The sequence below is a fragment of the Monodon monoceros genome, unplaced genomic scaffold, assembly GCF_005190385.1.
Source record: "Monodon monoceros isolate NGI ecotype Baffin Bay Population unplaced genomic scaffold, NGI_Narwhal_1 Super_Scaffold_7, whole genome shotgun sequence".
In the NCBI taxonomy this organism is placed as follows: Eukaryota; Metazoa; Chordata; class Mammalia; order Artiodactyla; family Monodontidae; genus Monodon; species Monodon monoceros.
Window position 1 is genome coordinate 73,417,983 of NW_021703784.1, and position 22,329 is coordinate 73,440,311.

The 22,329-nt window shown below is 36.3% G+C and overlaps 1 protein-coding gene and 1 pseudogene across 1 annotated transcript in view; one reads left to right on the plus strand and one right to left on the minus strand.

Annotated features, from left to right (window-relative positions):
* ANO5 (anoctamin 5) overlaps positions 1–22,113 on the plus strand; it is a 96,430-nt gene extending 74,317 nt beyond the window's left edge. Inside the window, exons 15-22 of the mRNA XM_029206806.1 lie at positions 883–1,105; positions 3,455–3,624; positions 4,280–4,377; positions 11,204–11,334; positions 14,160–14,365; positions 15,991–16,169; positions 17,551–17,656; positions 20,589–22,113. Coding sequence (XP_029062639.1) covers positions 883–1,105; positions 3,455–3,624; positions 4,280–4,377; positions 11,204–11,334; positions 14,160–14,365; positions 15,991–16,169; positions 17,551–17,656; positions 20,589–20,810 — 1,335 coding nt within the window. The 3' untranslated portion in view covers positions 20,811–22,113. The remainder of the gene's footprint in view (positions 1–882; positions 1,106–3,454; positions 3,625–4,279; positions 4,378–11,203; positions 11,335–14,159; positions 14,366–15,990; positions 16,170–17,550; positions 17,657–20,588) is intronic.
* Positions 1,242–1,794, minus strand: LOC114886377 (annotated as a pseudogene).
* Positions 22,114–22,329: the final 216 nt, after the last annotated feature.

Here is a 22,329-nt window from a genome sequence, read left to right on the forward strand (position 1 = left end):
TTTTTTGATAAAGGTATTGGTTTTTCTATTTTAAATGTGTGTTTTCCTAGATGATATAACAATCATTTTAGGAGAGATGATAGAATAAAAGGGGGTGATAATCAATTTGGGACACTCCTTGAAAAATATTCTAGAGTGTGGTTCCAGAAAGATCACTGTCATTTATTTCTAGTACTCATTCAATTTGATTCAGTTCCTCAACTTTCACAATAAAATTCTCCAATCATTGATATAAAGATCTTTGTGATTTTGTAATATGTAAAGGTATAAAATTTATACAAATATCTAAACTACCAGGCATATCAGACTACTAATGGCAGTATTCTGAGGGGAAATGAAATCGAATCTTTAAACGTATTTTTCTTGAGAAAGTAAGTGATCTTCACACTACACATTTAACTACAACCTAGAGCAGAGGTTACCAAACATTTGCTGTAAAAGATATATTATAGGCTTTGTAGGCCACAAATCGTCTCTGACACATAATTGTCTTTATTTTTCTTTACAACCTTTAAAAATGCAAACAAACAAACAAAAAATATTCTTACCTTAAGGGCCACGCAAGAATAGGTAAGGCCACAAGCAGACTCTGGCTTGCTGGTAGTTTTCCAACTCATTCTAAAGGATAGACCTAGAGGATGGTCAATGAATACTTTTCTATTTTCAATTTACTCAGCTGCTACCATACACTTATCGCTAACCCTTTTACGTTCCTAGTTTTCATTTCCTGCCATCTATGGTGAGAGGGACTGACTTGGCTTGCTTTCCATGTCAGATCTGCTAAACTTAATATATGAATTGAAAAGAAGAGTATGTTTCAGATATATATGCATCACAGGGATTCAGAGACCAGAGTAACCAGTTTTTGTTTCCCTTCCCCAGATGTCTCTGGTCATCGCGTGTATGGTAGCTGTGATTGTATACCGCCTGTCAGTCTTTGCTACATTTGCTAGCTTCATGGAAAGTGAAGCATCCTTAAAGCATGTCAGAAGTTTCCTCACTCCCCAGATAACCACATCTCTCACTGGATCGTGCTTGAACTTTATTGTCATCTTGATCTTGAATTTCTTTTATGAAAGGATATCTGCCTGGATTACAAAAATGGGTAAGCCGGCCAAATCATTAGTATGACTCTGAAAAAGGGTTCCTATCAATGCTATACCTCCATTCTGGATAATCCCCAAGGGAGTTCTTTGTTTGTTTGTTTTTGTTTCAAACTAGTTTGTTTAGGGGTTCCATTTTCAGTCCTCAATAGATTTTATGTATTTCTCATATGCGTCTTCACTCATTAGTTCATCTAGTTCTGAAGGGTTACTGAGTGTCGTCTTGATCAGCCAACCATCTTCACAACAAGATTTGTTGACAAGTCCTGCATTTTCTGTTAGAGCTTCATTAATTTCAGTTACTTCTCCTGATAGAGGAGAATAGAGTTCACTAGCAGCTTTCACACTTTGCAGAGCACCAAATTCCTCTCGTTTGTTCAATTTTGTCCCAACTTCAGGCAGACTACAGTAAACAACACCTCCCAAAACTTCCTGTGCAAAATTGCTGATTCCCACTGTTCCAACACCGTTTTCTGATGTTGCCCATTCATGTTTGTCTGTGAATTTACGACCTGACAGCAGAGTGGGGCCGGTGCGCAGCGCCGGACAGCGCCCGGACGGCGCCCGCCCGCAGTCCCCAGGGCTGCAGCGGGCAGGGCGCGTTGGGCGCAGAGATGGCACACAGGCTGCAGACCGTGGCCCGCACGCTCTGCGCCACTCGCAGAGCCATGTTCGCAGGGGTGCAGAGGGTCTCCGCGCGCTGGGAGTTCATTTTTTAAAGGCACATTTTAAGGCAGTTTTGCTCTACAGGTAGACCCATAGCCTGGTACTTCAGAATCCCCTAACAGCTACATTCAGGCCTATTATAGTGGAAGCAGGAAAAATAACTAATAACTAGGACTAATAACTAGGACTCTGTAGATCTTTCTGAGTATTCTTACCTTAATCCTTCCTTGATGGGGTTAGTTGAAGCCTAAATAAAATCCTCACACGTTTCTGAAGACACAGATAATTTTTATTTCATGTGTATGGTATTTAGAAGGTATTGGATTTTGAAAACCATTGTGAGGAAAACAGAACAATCAGGTCCTCCTGAATAAATCTAAAAGTTAGTGCTTCTCTTTTCGGTTGTCATGTGTTAGAACCTGGGTTATGTTCTTTTAAAAATTTCTCCTAAAGCCATGAGGGAAGGTGAAGGGGTCACAGGTGGAGTGGTAGGTTCAGTCAGGAAGACTAGCACAGAGCACAGTTGCTCCTGGTCTTGCCCCCAGCAAGTTGGAGATGAGATCAGAGACTCAACTCCAGGCCTCAGCTTCTTCTGGGACTGCTGCCTCCAGGAGCTCATGCCCCCCTCCCCTAAATCTGTACACTGACAGTGTGCCCAGTGGTAACCAAAAAGGCAGCACGGTATTTACTCAGCACTAGAGTAAGCACTGGCAAGCAGCTGTCATTAAATCTATTTTCGAATTTGGAGTTCTTCTCTCTTAGTTTTACTTATTTTTTCTGTTAGCAACAGCCAAAAACTAAACAATTATAGCAATTAGCACCTACAAACAAAGCACCTAAAAAATATCTCAGCTTTCGTCAATGAGAAAAATCTCTTGCATTCACATTAGAGATTTTGTAGGAATGCAGCTAAATTTCAGTAAAATGGAAGCGTTATCTGTGTCTTTAGAATATGTGCCACTATTTCAGTGTTGCTGAAAATGTCATGGATTTGGCTGCATCAGCTTGTGCTCTTGGGAGATCATCAGTTCAGAAAAGCATGGCCCCTTACTCTTTCATGCCTCACGTTTTTTTTTACTATGGTGTGAAGAGACTCTAACATTTTCTTATCTTTGGAATTCATAAAATGATAGATCATGATCATGCATTTTAAGTAAAGGAGAGGGAAAATATGTACTATTACTGCCACCGTTTGCATGACATTGTTTTCAAAACTGATAAAGCCGCTTAATTCATGAGAGGAAAGCACAATTCAGTTTGAAATCATCCTCTGCCCTTCATAAGATTCACTTTGTTTACACCTGATTGAAAACAGAGGAGCGAGATCTGATGTGTTTACAGGGTATCATATAGTGTTACGGGGATAAGCATGAGGCTCTTCAGTCTAAAAGGCACTTGAATTCCATATTTTGACTGTGTGACCCCAGGCAAGTACTTCATCCCTCTAAATGTACTAATGAAGGTTTCTCAGCCTTCTCTGTTGATTAGATTAATACACAATCTCTAATTGAAAGCCTAGTACACATCCATAGCTACTTAATATTGGTCAGTTATGACCAGAGTGGGGAAGATTTCAACAGACTCTCAGAATAATATGACTAGATATCCACTTATCCCAGGGAGTAAAAAAAATAAGGAGAAGCAGGAAGGTGCATTATTAAACCTTGGTGTTTTTTATTTACCAGAAATTCCTCGGACTCACCAGGAGTATGAGAGCAGTCTTACCTTGAAAATGTTCCTGTTTCAGTTTGTAAATTTTTACTCGTCCTGCTTCTATGTAGCTTTCTTTAAAGGGAAGTTCGTGGGCTATCCTGGAAAATACACATATTTGTTTAATGTGTGGAGAAGTGAAGAGGTAAGAATTCTCTAGAGAGGTGAGGTTTGTGGCTTCAGTAACTCAGTGTTAACTAAAAACCTTTAGGTGTGCCCGGCACTAACTCAGATTTTATCAAGCTGCAGGAAAAGTCAAAGACACTGACTGTCCACAGAGCATATTGGTCTTAGAATCCTGCTGTCTGATAGACTTTCCAGTTCGTTCTGGGCAAGAAGTTATATTGTACCTATTGTTTGGTATAAAATATGAACTATGAACTGGAATAAGTAAGTTCTGTATTCCTGAGGACTTCCATCAAAGGATGAATAACTTTCTAGAGGTACAGCAAAAAGGGCTCTGCCACGGGTACAGAGTTACAACAGTTCAGTGCTTTCCAAACCTGGCTGTGCATCCAGATCACATAGAGAAAATAACAACTTCCAGCCCTAATCCAGATATAAAGATTCAGAATTTTCTAAGGCCCAGAAATCTGTTTTTAACATAGTTCACAGCTGAATCTAATGTAGCTAGACTGGTGATCAAGCTTGGAACTTGGAACTAAATATCCATTTATATTTCTTTAATATCTGTTCCAATGCAAATCTTCAGATTCTCACCCTCTGGTTTGGGATTTCTTTTGTTGCAGAAGTCCATCTTTCATCCTTTACTTTATTTTTCTCCTTTTTCTTCTTACTAGTGTGATCCTGGAGGCTGTCTAGTAGAATTGACAACCCAGCTGACCATCATAATGACTGGGAAACAGGTCTTCGGAAACATTAAAGAAGCCATTTATCCGTATGTATGACTTACAAGTTTTTGCTTTTTTTTAAGTAAGCATGAGAGATTTCCTCTGGAAAAAATGGAATTCTTTGATTATCATTGTGCCTTTGTTAGCTAATGTTTAAGTCAACAGCAACAAAAAAACTTCACTTTTAATCAGCAGTCAAGAATATATTGGGACTTCCCTGGTGGCACAGTGGTTAAGAATCTGCTTGCCAATGCAGGGGATACAGTTTCGATCCCTGGTCCGGGAAGATCCCACATGCCGTGGAGCAACTAAGCCCATGCACCAAAACTACTGAGCTTGTGCTCTAGAGCCCACGAACCACAACTACTGAGCCCATGTGCTGTAACTACTGAAGCCTGTGTGCCTAGAAGCCCGTGCTCCGCAATGAGAAGTCACCACAATGAGAAGTCACCGCAGTGAGAAGCCCGCGCACCGCAACAAAGAGTAGCTCCCACTTGCCGCAACTAGAGAAAGCCCGCATGCAGCAACGAAGACCCAATGCAGCTAAAAATAAAAATAAATTAATTAGTTAATTTAAAAAGAATATATTAAGGTAATACATACTTTTAAATATACATCTGTTGCTTGAGAAAGTTTAGGGAAAGGTAGTTATCTCTGTCTCCTGTGAAGTTTCCACTGGGAAATCTGTTATATGCTCCGTAGGTCATTCTACATGTTCCATTTTATTTCTCAAAATTACTAAAAGTTGAATTCTTTAAAAATATCTGTGTGTCATGGACACATCTATTACTGAACCAAACTCGGGTCCACTCACCTGCCTGCAGTAAATCCAATCTACTGACACCGGGTTATGGTGAAGGAAATTGCAGTGTTTATTGTAACTCACCATACAAATAGTCTGGGACAGCTAGTGCCTGATGGGTTTCAGAAAAGCATTTTCAAAGTCCAGGTGAGGGAGTGGGGGGTACAGGGTATGTGATCAGCTCATGCACAAATATCTGATTGGTTGATGATGAGGTAACAGGGCTGTGTCACAGGGGTTAACATTAGGCTCTAGTAGGCCTGGGGGCTATGTGCTCATGGTCATCAAGTAGTTAACATCTTCCATTTGGTGGGGGTTTTCACATCTGTAAAACAACTCAGGAAATGTGCATCAGATACTATTCTCTATTACTTCCGAGAGGAGCTAAAGCAGAAGATATGCGGAGGAGTCTGTCCCAGGAAGGCCCCATAGGGTCCTTCTCAGTTACACATCTAGGCACAGAAACTGTTTATGAATGAAATTCTGGCACGTGAAGGAATCACTCTCTGTCCCCAAAGCATAGCAATAATGAATACATTATAAAAAAAGAAAACCAAAATGACAGTAGATCTGAAATATAAGGTGAAAATTCCCATGTATAAAAAGAGGAAGAATTAGGGGCTTCCCTGGTGGTGCAGTGGTTGAGAGGCCGCCTGCCGATGCAGGGGACACGGGTTCGTGCCCCGGTCCAGGAAGACCCCACATGCCGCGGAGCGGCTAGGCCCGTGAGCCATGGCCACTGAGCCTGCGCGTCCGGAGCCTGTGCTCCTCAACGGGAGGGGCCACAACAGTGAGAGGCCCGCGTACCGGGAAAAAAAAAAAAAGAGGAAGAATTATAAGCCTGTAATCTTGTGGGGCTCTGAGTTAGGAAATTATAGTGTCAGGGTGTAACACCTATAGGATGAAGTGGACCAAAAGTGCACCACTTAAGACAGGGGACTAGCCAGTTTAACTGTACTTAAAGCCAGGGACTGGGTGTATTCTTACTTACTCATGAAAGATGGTTGAAAACACCCTCCCCCTCTCTCACCCACTGCCACAGTTTCATAGTACTCCTGGGGTGCTATTTCATGTGCTGACAAAGGAAGAACATAGATGTATACTTGCAAATGGTATTTGATACACCACATCCCTAATATTGCCACAGAGAAATAATACCAAACTGTTACTTTAAATCCTAGCTCTAGATTGAGAACCTGGAGGCAGAATGGAGGTAACCCCTAAACCAAACACAAGAGGGAAAATAAATAAATATGCACAGAGAGGAAAAGAGACAGGACAGTAAAAGAAAAAAGAAACAAGTAAATTTAAGACTACAGACCAAGATTCAAAAGCTTATAAGATTTAATGCTACAAAGGCCACTAACAAAATCAATTCTTAGAAAGTGAACTTACTCTAGGTAGGAGATTCTGGCAAAGCCTAAAAACATAAAAGGAGGTGATACTGTCAATAAAAAAGATAAGGAAATAATTTAAATTAAAACAGATATAAATGAAACAAGAACAAATGAATATGGGCTTCCCTGGTGGTGCAGTTGTTAAGAATCCGCCTGCCAATGCAGGGGACATGGGTTCGAACCCTGGTCCGGGAAGATCCCACATGCTGCGAAGCAACTTAGCCCATGCACCACAACTACTGAGCCTGCGCTCTAGAGCCCATGAGCCACGACTACTGAGCCCATGTGCCACAACTACTGAAGTCAGCGTGCCTAGAGCCCATGCTCCGCAACAAGAGAAGCCACCGCAATGGGAAGCCCGCGCACCGCAATGAAGAGTAACCCCTGCTTGCCGCAACCAGAGAAAAAGCCCACGTGCAGCAACGAAGACCCAACATGGCCAAAAAAAATAAATAGAATAAAATAATAAATAAATTTTGAAAAGAGAGCAAATGAATTTGAAAAAGAATTAATTATTAAATGTAAAATCATACTTTAAATAAACAGAACAATAGGTGGTATCAATTACAGATCAGACACAATTGAAAAATGAATTAGTTAATTGGAAAATAGTACTGAGAAATTCCCACATTGTACAGTGCAACAGAGAGACAATGAGGTTAAAAATATTAAAGTGACAGGAGGCTATATAGTGGCTTCTACATTAATCTGCTAGTAGTTTCAGAAAAAGAAAATTGAGTAAACAGTGGAAAAAATCCTTTGAATAGGTAATTGCTGAAAATTTTCCAGAAATGAAGAAAAACATGAGTTCCAGAAATGAAAATGGATCCTGAGTATGAAGCAAAATAAATAAAATTAAATTCACACCCAGATATGTTATGGTCAATCTACAGAACATTAGAGATAAATAATCTTAAAATCTTTCAGAAGAAAAAGGAATGCCATCTACATTCAATAGGTTTCTCACTAATAACATTAGATGCGAAAGTATTTTCAAGATTCTTAGTGAAATAAAATGTTCACCTTAGATTTCTAGAAGCATTTTAACTATTATATAAAGTACAGGTGAAATAAAGGCATTTTTAGACATGAAAAAACTAAGAGTTTACATTCATAGACCCTCATTGGAAGAACTACTGAAAAAAGAAATGAAAGTGTGTAATGCAAGAAACATTGGTTAGTACAGCAATTGGTAGCTCAAAGAAAAATGTAGTACTTTGGTATAAATCTTTAAAATATGTGAGATTTGTATGCTGAAAACTACAAGTCCTGTTGAAAAAAAAATTACATCTATGTGAGTGGAGAGAAACGTGTTGATGGATTGGTAGACTCAACTTAATAAAGATGCCAATTATCCCCCAAATTGATAAATAGATTTGTTATTCCAATCAAAATATCAGTAGGATTTTAGTAGGTACAGATAAGTAGATGCTAAAATTTATATTGAAGGCAAATGAACTAGAATAGTCAAAACAAATTTGATAAAGAAGAATAAATTTGGAGGAATTACACTATTCAATTTTACGACTTACTATAAAACCATTTAAATCAACATGGGATTGTTGAAGGGATAGACATATAGGTCAAATGGAACAGAGATTGAAGAAATAAATCCACACAAATATGGCCATTTTATTTTTGACAGAGTTGCAGAAATAATTCATTGAAGAAACAACAGTCTTTTCAATAGCTGGTGCTGGAACAACTGGACATCCATATGCAAAATAACAAAACTTCATGAGTTAGTTCAAAAGTTAATTCAAAATGGATCATAGATGATAAAACCATTTTTTTTTGAGAAAGCAAGGAAGTGATTACAAAATTCAAGATGAGGGTTACTATGTGGGGATCAAGGGGTTTGTAATTGGAATGGAACACATAGAAGTGCTTCTGTGATTCCTAGCAAAGTTCTCTTTCTTGAACTGGGTAGTATCTTTTCCTTTGTGATTCCAGTTACATGCATGCCCATCTTTCTGATATTGTCTCAAAAATCTCAGGTGTTCTTTTCCCTTTTTAGCATTCCTTTTTTCTTTCTATTTTGGTTTTGATATAAGCAGAATATGTTTTCCTTTTAATTCACACATTTGCTACAGTATTTCATATTGTCTTATTTGTTAATTTTTGCCAATTTGGAGAGTGTGAATGATATCTCATTTTGGTCTTATTTTTCATTTCCCTGATTAAGAACATGAATGAGTCTCTTTTGACCATATGTGTTTTCTCTTCAATGAAGTGCTTATTTGTGTTGTTTAATCATCCTTCTACTTGTATGTATATCTTTTTCTAATTGATTTATAGAAATACTGTATAACTCTGGTTACTGTGTTTTTGTTTGTTTGCTTTTTGGTTATATGTGTTGCAAATATTTTAACCCAGCACAATTTTTGTTTTTTTATTTCTTAATAGTATCTTTTTTTTTTTTTTTTTTTTTTTGCGGTATGCGGGCCTCTCACTGCTATGGCCTCTCCCATTGCGGAGCACAGGCTCCGGACGCGCAGGCTCAGCGGCCATGGCTCATGCGCCCAGCCGCTCCACGGCATGTGGGATCCTCCCGGACTGGGGCACGAACCCATGTCCCCTGCATCGGCAAGCGGACTCTCAACCACTGTGCCACCAGGGAAGCCCATTAATAGTATCTTTTTGGACCAGATAATTGTTTGGTGTGAGGTGCTGTCCTTTGCGTTGTAAGATGTTTTGCAGCATCCTTGAATTCTACCTGCTATATGCCAGTAGCCCACCTTCTCCCCAGTTGTGACAGCCAAAAATGCCTCCAGATACTGCAAAAGTCCCCTTGTGGGCTAAATCACTTCCATTTGGGAACGACCGCTGTAGATGGACAAAAGTAGATACTTTTAATATAGCAAAATTTTTATCAATCTTTTCTTTTATGGTTTAGTATTTTTAAAGTCTCGTTTAATACACCCTTTCCTACCTTAAAATCAAAAACCTATTCTCATATAATTACATCTAAATATTTTTAGCATTTTAACATTGTTGCCTTTCTCTTTTAAATTCTTAATATACATGGAAAAGCTTTTTGTGTTTGATATGAAGGTCAAATTTAATTTCTTACACACACACACACACACATATATATATACATATATATTACATATATATAATATATATCATGTTACCATTTATTGAGAAGTCCCTCTTCCCCACTCTCCATGATCTGCAATACCATGTATGCCAAATGGCAAGTACAAGGCTATTACTAGGCCTCCATTCTGTTCCAGGATTTGTCTGTCCCTACACCAATACTACATTCTCTCAATACAGCTTTATAATAACTCTTCATATCTTCTGGGACAGGTTTTACCAACTTATTCCTCATCTATAGAATATCTTGGCTATCCTTTGTCTTTTGTCTTTCTGTGTAAATTTTAGAAACATCTTGTCAGATTTCACATGGGAAAGTATTTTGGTTTTTTGATTGAAATTACATTCCAGTTGTTTCAATAAGACAACTGACATTTTATTATGCCAGGTCTTTTTATTCATGAACATTTAGTTTGGACTTTAATGATTCAAATAAATATTTAAACTTCAGCATACAGGTCTTATAAATCTTTGGTCAAATCCATTTCTAGGTACTTTTCATTTTAATTGCTATTGTAAATGGTATCTTTCTAAAAATTATATTTTCTACCTGTGTTTTGTGGGTATATAGGAATGCAATATATTGATAAATCTATTATTATTTCTAATAATTTTTATCTAACTTCATTGGGGTTTTCTATGCAGATAATCCATTCACATTACTGTTAGTAATTATAGATGTCTCTTCTATTTCCAATTCTTTTGCCTTTTTCTTTTTCATTTTATTGTTCTGGCTAAGATCTCCAATAAAGTCTTGAATGTGATCATACACACCCTTATTTTGTTCTTGATTGTAAAGGGGATGCTTCTCACTTTTCCCTATTAAGAGTGATGTTAACCCCAGGATTTTGGTAGATGCTTTTGGTCAGATTGAGGTAATTATCTTCTTTTCCTACTTTTCAGTCATAAATAGGTTTTAGTAGGTGATTGAAATACATCAAATGCATTTTTCTTCATCAGTCAACATGATTTTATATTTTTCTCCTTAAATTTGTTAATATGGTCTCTTACATTGATTGTGTTTCTGATAAAAATAATCTTTTTGTTCCTTAAGTAATCCAGCATTATCATGATATATTTTATATAGTATAGAATTTAGTTAGGTAATATTTTATTTAGGATTATTGCATTTATTTTCATGTGTTAGATAACCTCTTCGTTCCCTAGTCATACATTTTCTATTGTAACCCACTTCTCATTTCCCCAAGTGGCCTTCTGAGTATCATGACAACATAAAGGATAGTGAATTAAATAGATAAAAACCATCCTGTAGTGATCCTCTCCTCCACATGCTCTTTAACAGAACTGTCTCTGAGTAAATACACTTCCCTGCAGAGAGTCAGGGTTGTCTTACTTTCTCAATCACCCAAGTAAAGATCTTTTGCCTCATCAAGTACTGTGAACAGAACACAAGGTTCTGACTTGGACTTTAGCTGTAGTCTTACCTCTACATGTTCTGTGATCTAAACTTACTTACCCTCCCTTACCACCATTTTTTAGATCTAAGACTGATTCTCTGACCGCTTTCTTTTAAACCCTATTTCATGTATTTATTTTTATCACTTCCAACAGCTTGGTTCTGAATTGGTGGAGACGCCGAAAAGCTCGAACCAACTCTGAAAAGCTATACAGTCGATGGGAGCAGGACCATGACCTTGAAACTTTTGGTTCTCTCGGGCTATTCTATGAGTACTTGGAAACAGGTAATTTTCAACCACTGCCTTGAAACATGGAATAGGCTGAGTAAAATAAGTATTTTTCAGCTCTTTTCTTCCTACCTTGCACATAGTAGGTGTTCAGTAAATCATTGGCTAGTGGATGAAAAGATAGATGGGTGGGTATGGAAAAGGTTGGTTCAGTATTTCTATTTCCCACCAAATAGAATGCAGAATGAAATTAATTTCAAAACACCAATCTCAGAGATATTTTTCCTATCAATTTAATGTTAATACTGTTGAACCAAATAAAGTAAGGATCACTTTTTTTTGTGGAAACAATCAAAATATTTATTGACAGATGAATGGATAAAAAAATGTGGTATAAAAATACATATAATGGACTTTTATTTTATTCAGCCTTAAAAAAACCAAATCCTGCTCTACATGACAACTTGGATGAACCTTGAGGACACTATGCTAAATCAAATAAGCCAGTCAACTGTGTGATTCCACTCCTACTCACATGAAGTACTTAAAATAGCCAGACACATAGAAGCAGAGATAGAATGGAGGTTGCCAGGGGCGGGGGGGGGGGGGGGGGGGGGGAAATGGAAACCCTCCCCCCTCTTCAAATAACACTTAACAAGGGCAGCTTTGTTTTAACCTAAAACAGAAGAAATGAGTGCCAGTTACAAACATTCATACAAATCTCCAATATCAATTCTTGATAAAGATCTTAATTTAATACCTTGTCCAACTAGATTATTTGGCTTAGGTTTTTGTTTTGTTTTGTTTTGTTTTGTGGCAGAGCCCTAACCACTGGACCACCAGGGAATTCCCCTTGGCTTCGTTTTATAAGGCAGAACACTGTCTCTCCCTCCATGTCCACAGGAGAAAGGGAATGTTGCCATATCTTTTCTGAGTCTCTTTTTGTTAACTATGAAGACTTGCATTTTGTAAGGCTAATCTCTGGAATTCTGTTATAAGTAAGGATCAGTTTTTAATACCTGTCTCAAATTAGTTTAAGTAGCTTTCTCCTTTCATTTGCCTCAGTGACTGCTCATAGAATATGTTGAAAAACATTTACAGAGGCTGACATACATTTAGTGTATGTCCCTTGTTTCAAGCTGAAAAGAAGAAGGCAAAAAGCAGTTATGCAAGGGAAACCCAAATTGAATGCAAGAAATGCATAAAATATTCTAAGGATTGAAAAGAGAAGAGACCTTGAGATGAAATTTTAGGAGAAATAATAATGGGGACTGCTTGTGAAGTTTATCCAGGGTGTTTCCTCTCAGATGTCCTTCTCTGCTTCTTTGGTGGAATTAAAGAGGACTGTTTTCCCAACTTATTCTCATGGCCCATAAAAGTCATGGTAGAATAACGGAGATGACCTGAATTTGCTACCGATTCTCCACTATAACACATACATATGATACCTGGATTAAAATAGGTACATCAGGACAAATAGGAAGAAGTCTCCAGTTATGAAATTAGGTAGTCCTTGCTTTATGAAGTGATAAGGCTGTAATTTTTAATTAATTGCTTATGTTTCAAGTGAATTTGTACATAAATGTATCAGAGATTATAACTAAAATTAAAAGATGAAATCAGGGTTTCATAACAAGATTAACTACCATTTATTGAGACACCACTAAGAGTTAATTTATTCTGGATATTTTACATACATTATCTCTAATCTTGAAACATTCTATGGAAATAGTCATTTTATCTTAGAGGGTACTGAAACTTGGATAGATTAAGTAATTTGCCATGGGCCACAGAGATTATAGGTAAAGATCTGGGATTTGAACCTAGAAATTCAAGCTGTTTCTACGTAATACTTTGTCTTAACTTTCTATTTCTTGGTTCAGTAGAGAAGTCAGGAAGGAGGCAGTTTGTTCCCTTGGTTTAGTAGATGACAAGACTGATTCTAATGAGAAATCTTATGAGAAGAGCTGAAATCCAGAAACACTCAAGATCTAACTAAAAACAGAGGACTAGTAGAAGATTCTTTTTTTTTCCTTCAATGGAAAGCCATTTTTTGTATCTCTTCTTATTTTTTCTTCACTCATATGGGAAGCCCAGTTTGCCAGCTGCATGGATTCTTTCACCCCAAGCACTGATGGAAACAAAAGAAGAAAAGTGGAGAGAGAAGCCAGCTTACACAGGTGTTAAGCCTCAATGAGGAAAGAGAGTAAAACTTATTTAGAAAGATGTCAAGTTAGTATAGAGGATCAGAACCTTAACAAATACCTCATTCCAGGATATGTATATTTCCTTTGCCCACATATATTTCTGATGCTTTATATGATTCATTTCCTGATTTGTTGTCAGATATCTTGTTTGTTCTTCCTTTTCCTCTGTTAACATCTTCAAATCTTAAATAATGCATTCATTCATAAGGCTTATAGTTGAGTGTTTTTATATACCCCAAACATACAAATGAGTCGGTCATTATCCCTGATCTTAAAAAATACATAGATTAGCAAAATAGAAAACTTGATTACCCCACTGATGTGCCAATACCCATGTAAATGCTGGGGTAGCATAGACCTAAACATAGACCATAATAAAAGACTGTGTTTTATGAATAATAACAATATCTTATCTAACAAGAATAAATGCTTTCTTCAGACAAGCAGGTCTCAAAAGAAACAGCAGAGATGGAGCTGAGCTGTGCATGACCAGCTCAACAAATAAGTCACTGTGCTTCCTATAGGGAAGAGGATGTGGACAGCTGGAAAGAGACCTGGAGTGTTTTGCTGATGTAGATCCCTCCAAAATGAGGGAAGTAGCAGGAGTTAGGCAGAGTGTTCCCCGTTTTCCCCTCCACAATAATGAGTTTGTGAATTTTTCTTTTATCCCTGCAGTTATCCAGTTTGGATTTGTTACATTATTTGTGGCCTCTTTTCCTTTGGCTCCTCTTCTTGCTCTCTTGAATAATATAATAGAGATTCGAGTGGATGCCTGGAAGCTTACTACTCAGTACAGGAGACCTGTAGCTGCTAAGGCTCATAGCATAGGTGTTTGGCAAGACATTCTTTATGGAATGGCTGTCCTTTCTGTTGCAACTAATGTAAGTAGACCTATTTCAGTGGAATAACTGTACTTTTTTTCTTTTCTTGAGGATGGGGAGATGGGAAAGATGTTTAACTCAATCTTTATTTACATTGATTTCATCATGGTCCATAAAGATAAAACATCCCTAAACTTTTATGTGCTAAACAACATAGGCAACTCTATGACATGCAAACTCTTACATATACAAGGAAAATTGTAAAAACATGCTTATTAAAATACCATGATATATTTTCATAGCATGTGACAAAGTAGACAGAAAATAAGTAATGATATAAAGGATTTAATAATACAATTAAAGCTTGATTATACATAAAGTTGTATACTACAAACAGAATACACAACATTTACCTGTCATTTTTTTGGAGCACTTATTAAAAATGATAAAACTGAATTCCCAAAAGCAGAAATTTTACAATGAATATTCATCTACAATAATGGTATAAAAAATGAAGTTGATAATAAGATAGCCAAAAAAGAAAATTAAACCACTTAACATTTATGCTTCCAAGGAAGCTTATTGTACAAAGATGAAATAAAATTGAAGTTATAAGGAAAGCTTAATTAAAACGAAAGCCTATCAAAATTTTCCTAGCTGATTTTAGGAATCATCCAGAACCATATTTATAAAAACTATATACCAATAAATGCTTTTATTATTGAAAAAGAAGAAGGAAACCATGAGCTGAACATGTAACTTATGAAACTAAGAAAAAATGTAAAGCTAATCAATAGAAAGCAGTAAGAAAATTAATGAAGATATAAACAGAAATAAATTAGAAAACAAACAAAAAGCAATATAATTGCTAAATAAGTCGAGTTGGTTCATTGAAAGGATAAACAAAACTGAAAATCTCAAACAAAAAAAGAATTACAGGGTACAAGTGAGAAAATTATAAGAATGTTATGTATACATTTATTCTAATAATTTTTATATCTATTTGAAATTGTCACTTTTTTAGAAATAAAACTGCCAAAATATATTCAGTAAGTGATAATAAAACATGAAATGGACCAGTAACTATAGAAGCAATATTAAAAGATTTTAAAAATCTACCACTAAAAATGTAGATGGCAGGGCCAAATGGTTTTAAATTGACTTATCTTACCTAAAGGAAACATGACATTTATAGTATTCCAGAGCTTAGGAAAGGATGGGAAAATACCATTCCTGTGGCATCAAATACTGAAATTAATTGCACTGAACTGTGGGAAATTTACCAGTATGGTCTTCTATTTCTTCATTCTCCATTCCCTACACACACACACACACACACACACACACACACACACGTCCAGGCCAGTAAATTTGGTTAAGAAATGTAAGAAATAGCAAGCCATGGTGGAAGGAGATAGACACAGGCATGGTGTTTTTGGAGACAGATACATTTAGGTTAAATTTTCAATGTAGCACTTTCTAGCTATGAAATCTTGGAATACTGATTATACACTGTAAATGAGCTATTTTATGTTCTAGGTCAAAGACTCATATATTAATTTGATTAATAATAGCATTCTAATCATTTTGTATCCATAAGGCATATGGAACTGAAAGATATACAAATCAGACATTTGTAAAACTGCATTGTTAGCTCACGATCTCCCTCTTGTTTTGTCCTTTAGGCTTTTATTGTTGCATTTACATCGGACATGATCCCCCGTTTAGTTTACTACTATGCCTACTCAAAAAATGCCATTCAGCCTATGAAAGGGTATGTCAATAACAGCCTGTCAATATTCCTGATAGCTGATTTTCCAAACCACACTGTGCCTTCGGAAAAACGAGACTTCACCACTTGCAGGTTTTCTCTTGTTTTCATTTTGTTTTTTAAATGTATTTCTTAAGTTCTCCATTTCCTTCATGTCTTACAAAAAAAAATTTACTTGGGGCAGTAAAAATCCTGGATAAAGTGCATGAATTCTAGAATTCACACATTGTATGGCTCTGATTTGAAAAAGTAGAATGCCCAAAAGTAAGACAATATTATGGGTAAAGATAATGTCAATTTTGAATTGTTTCTTATTTTCTAAGTTTATTGGAAAAATTTTCTTCAACAAATACCTCCTTGGTCCCAAGTTGCAATATCTGTAATCATACAGCACGGTCATATTTTACGTGCATTTAACCTACTTGAATTTAACTATGTGTCCTCAAAAAGAGGCAGAGTAAGGAAGAGAGAAATAATATGATTAGTTCACCAGCCATCCCATTTAAAAGGTTTCTTCATGTAGGGAGTGTGAACTTGGATTTGTAAACCTGCTGCTTTCACACTCAGTGTCTCACGTACTGTGAGGATCTTTTTACTCTAGGATTTAAAGTTATATATATTTATTTATGTATGTGTGTGTATGTATGTATGTGTGTATATATATATATATATATATATATATATATATATATATGGTACGTCAAGTCTTTTAAACTTAAACCTTAAACCAAGTGCTTCATCTGGGATTCCAACAACAACAACAAAAAAACCCAGCAAAATGTTGCAACACAGGTAGACAAAAGCATTGTTATATTCTATATTTATATAGAGAGGAATCATAACATGGGCAACTGTCAGATTTCTTGATGTCATCACTTCCTACCTGAACTAAATCTTTGAACATTAATATCTAGACACTTGCAGAAAAAAATGAACTCACAAATTGAACACCAAGAAAACCCCAGAAGGCTAATAAGGAAAACAAAAATAATGCAGTGTCATATAAGCTGAGAAAATAGAGTTTCAAGAAAATAGGAATGGTCAACAATGTCAAGTTCTGTTCTTCACAGGTCAAATAAGATCTGGATGAAAATGTTCCTTCAGTTTAATGATAGGAGACAGTTGGTGTCAGTGGAGTGATGATAGAACTAAGTGTGTTAAGGAGTAGGAAGAGAGGGAATGGAATGGAAAGAGCAAATTTTGCTATAACTCTCTAGAGAAATTTGTCTCTGAAGGACAGGAGAGCAGTTTCACTTGTGTCTCTTGCTACATATGTACTATACAAAAGTAACATATGGCTCTTCTTTTTATCTGTATAGGAAAGATAAATGTTTCATAATAGCAATTATTTTCCTTTGACTTGACTTTTGTTGTCAACTGAAAGGGTCTCTTACAAGAAATAATATGAATTTATACTAGGTCTCTTTGTTTGAAGTTATAGCTTATATTTTGCATTTACTTCCATTTTTTTCAGGTACAGAGATTACAGAAATCCTCCTGATCACGAGGAGAAATATTTTCATAGTATGCAGTACTGGCACGTCCTTGCTGCTAAGATGACCTTCATCATAATTATGGAGGTGAGCCTTTATTAACTTTCATGCCAGTTAGTGTCTTTTCTCCCTTTAGGCATATATTTCTAAGCATATTTGTTCCGCAGAAAATTAGCATTATCTCAATAGACTATTTTGAAGGAAGTATTTGTTCTCATAAAAAGTAAGTTAGGAATATTTTAAGTACAGTGGATTGCCTATTACTCACTTACTCTTGTTGAAGACACCAAGGTAACAGAAAAGAAAAAATAAGACCTCTGTCTTTGAGGTCAGTCAGAGGGCAGAGGACCCACTTATTTTACTGAATACCTATTATTAATAAATAGTGGTTGCAGAGGCTATAATAATAACTTTGTAAGTTCGGCTTTATTATTCACCCTTGACAAATGAATCCAACAGTCAGCAAAATTAGTTAGTTGGTTTAAAGATAATCGGCTAATATTAGAGCTGGGTTTCAATGCCAGATGTCTCACTGCCAAGCTTCTGCTCTGTCCACTATATTATGTTTCCTACCTTGTGGAAAATCTAGGGTAATTATGGATATAAGACATGCAATACAAAACAACCAATACAGAGCGGGTATTTGGCTAAGTTACAAATTGAGTGCTACAAATCATAAGACATGAAGGCCGATAAGGGAGAGATAAATAAATGTTAGGCATTTTTTCACTCGACAGTAAAGTCCAATAATAGACTAGATAAGTCTAATACAAGAAAATACAAATTCCTATCAGTTTTTGTTTAATTTGTTTTATTTTTATCAAGGTTATACATGTAAGTAATTTAAATCCTTACCCCTCTCAGTTCCTTATGAATTTATCACTTTCATTCCCACATTTTCCATCAGCGGTTTAGATCATCTTTCAGCCTGGTAAATTACAAAAGGAATTCTTTGGAATTTTTGTTTCTGTTTATTTTTTTTGATCATCCCAGGCTCCGACTCACCATCATTCTGGAACTTCTCTTATACTGAATACTATATTTTCTTCCATCTATTTTTCTCCCATTCTTGAATTACTAGCTTATTTTGATAAAGCACATCTTTCATTAATTTTCTGAGGAAAATAATGGACAATTTTTGAGAACTTGAATATTAAAATTTCTTCTTTTTCCACATAGATAATTAATTGGTATAGAATTTGATTAAAAGTCATTTTCCCTGAAAATTTTTGAACCAACTTTTTTTAGGTATTCCTGAAATTTTCTAAGACATTGCTCTATTTTCTGTCAGCTTCTAGTGTTGCTATGAAGTACAATACCATTCTAATTTCCCATTCTTTGTTTATGAATTTTTTATGTATCAATAAGCTTTGAGGATTCTCTCACTAGTCCTTTTATGAAACTTCACAAGACAGTCATGTGATGTTGGACTATTAATATTAATTGTTCTGGACACTCACTAAGCCCCTTTGACCTGCAAATATAATTACCCTTTAAGTTGAGAAAATTTGCTTGTACTTTTTTTTTTTTTTTTTTGCGGTACGCAGGCCTCTCACTGTTGTGGCCTCTCCTGTTGCGGAGCACAGGCTCCGGACGCGCAGGCTCAGCGGCCATGGCTCACGGGCCCAGCCGCTCCGCGGCATGTGGGATCTTCCCGGACCAGGGCACGAACCTGTGTCCCCTGCATCGGCAGGTGGACTCTCAACCACTGTGCCACCAGGGAAGCCCTGCTTGTACTATTTCTTTGATAATTTCCTTCTTTTCTCTGTTCTATCTTTCTGGGACTTCTGTTATTCAGGTGTTACAAATGTTTTGAAGTTCTGTTATGTTTATCATTTATTTTTTCTCCTATAAATAGTCAGATTCATATCTTTGCTTTTTTATTCTACTGTTCTCTTGCTCTCATCATTATCTAGGTATCCTCTTAGTTCCCATTTGTGTGCTTCAGTCTTACCCTTTCGTATTAGAGACTTTCTTACGTATTTGGTTGTTCTTGGCAATCTGCTCATATTTAAGAGCGAAGCAAGGAAAGCCCGATTATAAGCTTTGTGTGCATACAGGAAGAACGTCACTTGGGTGGGCTTCACTGTAGGGTGATAAAGGGGCCTTTTCATTTGAGACCTACAAAATTTTGATATCTATAATTCTAACTTCTCTGATGAGTTATTTTTCCCAGAGAGAAATCCTCCAACCTCCTGTTTGTTGAGCTATTTCATGACTGTGTTGAGAGCCAAGAAAGGCAGGAGGGACTAGAGATCTCATGGTTCAGAATGCTGAATTGCATTGAGTTGCCCTGTTTCCAGTATGGTGCCACACCTCCATCTTTCGCCATCTCTGCTGCCTGTGAGTTCACAGCTCTCTGTCTTAATTTCTGCAGAAAATATAATTTCTGCAGAAAATAAGGTACTCAGTTGCTGCCAGGGTGGGATTGGAGAGAAGTAGTTCCTGAACATGGTTGAGAGAGAGGCTCTGAAAATTCATCTGCCCCTTATACAAATTTTTAAATAAGCCTCTTATTTTTAACTCCACCCACACTACACCTTCAAAGTCCTTAGTTGAACTTTTCTGAACTTTTCTGATGATTTGAAACAAAATTGGCCTTTGTCTTGATTTCTACCATCACTGTATCACCAACTGCAAATTTAAGTGCCAGCTTTCTTCACTGTCTCGAGTCTGTTATCACTGTTTCCTCCCTTTTTTGTGTGTCTTTGTGAACAATACAATTTTTAAATTTCTTTACAAATATTTTATTAGGTTTTCAGGAGGAAGCGTAGATGAAGAGTATATTCAATAACCACGTTCAACTGGAATCTCTGTAATCACATATTTTAGTATATACTTATTTGCTTAATGTTGGTCTTTGTAGGAAAGTTCCAGGACAGGGACTATATCTCTTTGTTTTTCCTTCTAGCTACTGTATCGAGCACAGTTTGTTGAACGAATGAAACAATTTGTATGAACATCTGCTGAACATTTGACAACTCTAGCAGTGTGTCTGATTTTCTTTTGTTTCCTCTAGCATGTTGTGTTTCTAATGAAATTTTTGTTGGCGTGGATGATCCCTGATGTTCCAAAAGATGTTGTGGAAAGAATCAAGCGAGAAAAGTTAATGACTGTCAAGATTCTCCATGACTTTGAGCTTAACAAACTAAAAGAGAACTTGAGAATGAATTCTAGTGATTTTGCCAAGCATCTCATTATTCAGGAAAACAAAGTACAGCTGGCTAAATCAGCAACCTAATCAACATAACAAGTAAGCGGCTGGTTGCCTGTCTGACTTCACAGTTTTCCCTGGGTTTGGGGCCAGAAGCCAGAAGCCATGTGTCAATTTTACCCTTTCTTCTTTTTTGCTTAACTCAAAGTTTTTGTGCACTCATATAGAGGCCAACTTAGCGGAGGCTGGAAGAATACCACTTGTCTGCTTCATTGGCTGGGCCCACCCCAGATATTGTTTTCTGGGGTTCTATAAATGATTGTTAAATGGATGTGTGAAATCAGAATATTGGAAGATCATGGGATGTTGCAGTTTAGAATTAAACACTGGACGTGAGCTGTCCCATCACCTTCCAGTGCAGCTGCACAGTTTCATGGTCTTCATTCTGTTGGGTTGTGTTATATCTCTGTCCCATCAAGAAAAGTATTGGGACAAAAAGAAGTGAAGAAGTCTACTGAGCCATAAATATACCCTGCCATTTTAGACTATGCAGATGTAAAACCAATATCAGATGAGATAAGAAAACTTACATATTAAAAATATTGGGTAAATCTCATGGCAGGGGTTTGTTCCCAAAATCATCCTGAATAAGGTAAACTTCCATCAGAATTCCAGATAGTCCTTCCAGGTAAATACAAAATTGATTTTTCAAGAGACTGAACATTTGGGTTTAAGCAAAAGACTAACAACTAATTTCTTTAAATATAACATTTCAGAAACAGGAGTTTTAAAACTGGATTGTCTTATCTGGGAAACAGCATTAAGAAGGTTTTAGATTGTTTCAGGTCTTTAAGTAAATGAAAGATATAGAGAAGTGAGTGTGTCTTCTTAGTAGTTAATGAATGCAAGATAGTGTATATCAATTAATTTATTGACTTCAATCTAAAAAAGCATTGAATTATTTTTAAAAATAATTTTTCTTCCACAACACCTATTTTGCATCATGAAGCCTGTTTGAGCATTAACTATTTGTATAAGTTAGGTACAAGTTGTTTATGAAATTCTATCTCATTTAAACCAGTCTCAAATCTTGTAATGAGTTTACAATTTTTTCTATTGATGCACTGCTGTACAATGCTCAGTGCCTTGCTCCTATGCCTTTGGCCCACAAGATGTGGTTGTACTGTTGATTTAATGTGATGTAACATCTCAGGTGTGAGCTTCTTTTAGAGAAATTGTTAGTTTAACATCAATCACAGAGTTTAACACCAAATGTGGATCACCCAAGTAAGAATGAGGTGATGGATTTGATAGCTAAGTAAAAAAAATATATTCGTTGAATTATTTCTCTCATACTTAAGCCTATGGCACATGTACCCCAATTCTTGTTCTTCTTTCCCTTAAAAAAATACTTAATATATATTTTAAACACTATAGAGAGATGTAGTTTAATTTTATAACATTTGAATCTCTAGTTTCAAATTACACTTCATTTTCAAAAGAATAGTGTTTTTTAATTGCACACAAAAGAAGAAACTTTATTACAAGATTTTTAAAAAAGTAGTGTTTCGTTATTTGATCCTAATACGATTTTATAGAATTGCCA